The 4,334-nt window shown below is 45.3% G+C and overlaps 1 protein-coding gene across 1 annotated transcript in view; it reads right to left on the bottom strand.

Annotated features, from left to right (window-relative positions):
• afg2a (AAA ATPase AFG2A) overlaps window positions 1-4,334 on the bottom strand; it is a 109,720-nt gene that overhangs the window by 70,735 nt on the left and 34,651 nt on the right. Inside the window, exon 15 of the mRNA XM_023393583.2 lies at window positions 2,415-2,541. Coding sequence (XP_023249351.1) covers window positions 2,415-2,541 — 127 coding nt within the window. The remainder of the gene's footprint in view (window positions 1-2,414; window positions 2,542-4,334) is intronic.

Below are 4,334 nucleotides of genomic sequence, written 5' to 3'. Positions count from 1 at the left end.
GGGGGGCTATCTGTCCATTTGGCAGCTTCCGTTCTCAATGTAGCTCATAGGTTCTTCATTCATTCATGACTTGAAACTCACTGAACAGACACACACACACACACACACACACACACACACACACACACACAGTAGGGGGTGTGGGCAGGACGAGGTAATCTGATTTCTCAGCTGCCCGGGAGACCACTTCCTGAGAGGGAGGCCAGCTTGTAGAAGGACGCCTGGGGTTTCCCATCTGTCCACCCAGGGGCTTGACCCCCTACCTACTGTTAATAGAGTTTCTTTCCCTCCCTCTTTTTCTCTTGATGCCCCCCCCCCCCCATTCTCAGATTTACACACACACACACATACACACACACACACACACACACCTGTCAGCTACCAGTTCAGCCCACCTGGAGGACCTGGCATACCTGGATGAGCAGAGACACACTCCATTACGCACCTCGCTGCGCATGCCCAGACAGAGCACCACCTGCGGGCCGGGTCGCTCCGGGCAGGACCTGAGAGGTGAGCGACATGGAAGACAGAGCACACACACACACACACACACACACACACACACACACACACACACACACACACACACACACAAAGGCTGTTTCTTCGCTGCCATACCTCTAATGGAGTTTGAAATGAAATGACAAGCAGTTGCAGAGGTGGAGGAAGATGCTGTCATTCCCCCACCACAGTGATGGATCAATTCTCCACAAGTGGGCTCGAAATAGGGAGGGGGCGGAGTGTTTTTTTTTTTTGGGGGGGGGGTTACCCAAAATTTGTATGTGGAGGATTTCTCTAAGGAGTATCTGTAAGTGCTGATGGATTTGTGGTGAGCTGTTACCAGTTCACATAAAACAGTCGTGCCGGCTCTTTCTTTCTTTTTTTTTTTTTAGCAGAAGAAAAAATAGAAAATGATGTTTGAATGGAAGAGCTGAAAGAGTCGGGGGGGGGGGCAAATGTATGGAAATCTTCTTAACAATTTCAGCTCATGTCAGACATCACTCCATTAAATGTATGTGCTGTTATTACTGTGTGAATGATGGATATTCTACTTTAGAATGAAACACTTCCTTACAGCATCATTAGTAGGTATTTTTTAACTGAGTGAAGGAAGAGACCCAACAAGAAAAAAAAAAAAGAAAAAGTGGAAGAAAGACAGAGACAGACGGCGGCCCGAGCGGGAGCTTAAGAAGCGCCACAACGTTCTCCTTTCCTGTGTCCTTTCTGACAAGGCACAGGCTCCGTCTTTGATCAGCACTCAGGAAATTTCATTAGAACGGAGATGGGAGGATAAGAGACCAAAGAAAGCTTTTGTGGATGGGAAGGGGAAGAGAGGGAGATAAAAGGGGTAGAAAAATAGAAAAGGGAGGGGTGCAGAGGAATAAAGAGACTGATAGTGAGATCTCCCTTTTCTCAAATTGTCAGGGAGGGGGAGAAGAGAGGAGTTTTAAATTGACCGAGTCAAAAGTATGAGATGAATAGCAGCGCTGAATAACAGGTGTTCTTACTTTTACAACTTATTTCTAAGCTACTTGCTCCCAATACTGGAGACTCCTGACGCCAACTGTGAAAAGTCATTAGGGTTCATCGTCTGGGCAACACTGATAATCTGTACTAAATTTCATGTCGGCCAATCCAATAGTTGACACCATATTTCACTAAAAAATGAAAACAGTCGACCTCATGATGGGGATCAACAAAGTCATCAGGATTAATCCTCTGGGGAACAAGTATGATTGATACACGCACACATTCACACACTGATGTTACATCGGGGGCAATTCGGGGGTTCAGCATCTTGCCAAAGGACACGTCTACATTCGGAGAGGATGAGCCGGGAATCGAACCACTGACCACTTTGGATTAGTGGACGACCTGCTCCGCCTCCTGATGGACTGGTTTGCGCTATTGCCATATTCTATCTTTGCTAGTTTTCCAGATAAAAACATAACTAATGTATGGAGTCGCACTCGGTTTAGTAGTAGTTGTCCATATCTTTATATCTGTAAACTTCTGAAGTCATTTCTTTTGTCGTCATGATGAAACACATTTGAATAGGAATGACAAGAAGTTATGTGGTTCTATTTAGCCCCCAAAAAACAGGGTCTAAATCACACCAAGGTTACTTTTATACAAATGAACCAAAAGCCAAAGATGGTGTAAAAATTCCTGTTGCATTGAATTCAGCTGCACTAAAACAACAGAGTGACAGCATCCAAACAGATAGGAGAGAGTCCAAGAAGACAGACCGGAGCAGGCGACCTTTAACCTTATCAATCATGTAGAACAGAGGAAGGGAGGGAGAGGGGGAGTCGAGGGAGACACACACACACACAACATCTCCCCAAACCTTATCAATCACAGACCAAAGAGGAGGAAGGAGAGATAAAGACAAACAGCCGGCGTCTGTTTACCTTGTCGATCATGTCGGGCCGGTTGGTGGCGGCCAGCACAGTGACGTCCCGGAGCTGCTCGATGCCGTCCATCTCTGTCAGGAGCTGGGCCAGGACCCGGTCGCCGACACCGCCGGAGCCCGAGGAGCTGAAGGGGGTGGATGAAAACATTAGACAGATGGAGAGGAGAAGATGGAAAGAGAGAGAAGCAGAGGTGAGATTAACGCGTGGACGACTGAACCTGAGGATGGATGACGGAGAGGGAGAGGGGTATATCTGAATTAGACAGAAACCGGTAGAAAAGAAAATTATTGATGGTGTGAAGTGATGAACTACAGACGGATGGGAGGAAGGACATTGTGTGCACTATAGAGGAAAAGTGGAGAATGAAGAAATATGAGAAGAAAACAAATGGAAGGATACAGATAATGGAGATGAATATATGATGGATGAATGATACAAATACGTAGCAGCGTACGAGTCGCTGATCTCAGGAGACCGATACAACACACGTCTTAAACCTCTCACTCATCACTGATATTTGCAGTATTACATAATAATGAACATTGTCCAGTTCTTTAATATTCGTGAGGAACTTTTACATAGTTTCAGTGACGCTCTGTTAACAGGTTCTTTCATTAGTGCAATTCTTCCTCTTCTTAGTTTGGCGGCAAAAAGTGAGCTTCCCTGCCAAAGACATGCTACTGAACAGAACTCAAACACAAGACAGCAGAGAACAGGACGTCGCTTCTTTAGAGATTAACAAATGTCACCTTGTCTGGACTCGTGAACTAACATTTCCAAACTTTGCCAGATTGGCAGAACAGAGGCATCACGTTTGACCTCTTTACCCAGATTTCAGCAAATTCATCATTTCACTTTCATTTTATGAGAAATGGTCGATCATGAGTTCTGTATTAGCAGTTCCGTCTTTGTTAAAGGGGCTATTTGTACCGTTTTACTCTGCCGCCAAATGTGGTTTCCCGCCGGGAGCGGGTGGTGGCGATCGTTGCGTTCACATTTAACCTGGCGTAACCCTAACCTCTATTAAGTGTTTGTCCTTACAAACGGAAACTACTTGTGTTGCCAAACGAACCAGCACTATATTTAATAATCTTAAAACACCCTTAATTACTCTGCAAGGGGTGAGAAATAAAATAAAATTGAGACGTCCCCATTTGCCAAGTCATGTTCCTCTGTTGCCATGACAGCAGACACAAACAAGACAAAACAATCAGGCGTTACATCAGGCGTAAAAAACAAAAAACAAAAGCCATAATAACGTCCTTTGACTTAACGGCTGCTGCTGGCATTATTCAATTTTTTTTTTTGTTCTCGTCAGATGAGCAGCGTAGTTCTCAGAAAACTCAAACAAGAGGAAATGTTGATGGCCTCTTTAAGCTGCATGTTAATACACATTTGGCGTTGTAGTGAGTATTTGCTACAGGAGGGATGGCGTATGAGAGATTGACTCAAACTATAGTGTCGGAGTTCATGGTAATGAAGGCACATGTCACACAGAGCGACAGTGTGGCTCGCAGATGAGTTTTTAATAGTTTTTGGAAACAATGGAGCTCTATCGCTCGGAGGAATGAGACACGTCGGGCCTCGGCTGCACCAGCGATGTACTTTTCGTAGTGGGTTTGTTGATAGTAAGATAAATCCAACACAGAATATCACCAGCTCTGTCCTTTAAGAAACTCATCACTGTGTTAGACACTGCACTACAAGGTGGTTATTTTCCATAGCGCAGTGCAGACAGACACCCTTCCCAACTCAAACACACACACACACACACACACACACACACACACACACACACACAGTCTCTGTTGACAGGGCCAGCGGAAGTGCCAGACGTCATTAGCAGAGACAAGGCTGCAGAGGAACACAAAGGAGCTCTGTCACTGAGATATGAAGGGAGAGGAGGAGGAGGAGAGG

The sequence above is a fragment of the Seriola lalandi genome, unplaced genomic scaffold, assembly GCF_002814215.2.
Source record: "Seriola lalandi dorsalis isolate HSWRI2012SDOR001 ecotype SW California unplaced genomic scaffold, Sedor1 jcf7180002054940, whole genome shotgun sequence".
NCBI classification, from domain to species: Eukaryota; Metazoa; Chordata; class Actinopteri; order Carangiformes; family Carangidae; genus Seriola; species Seriola lalandi.
Note: the sequence above shows the minus strand (reverse complement) of the source record. Positions and strands in the feature narration are given on the sequence as shown.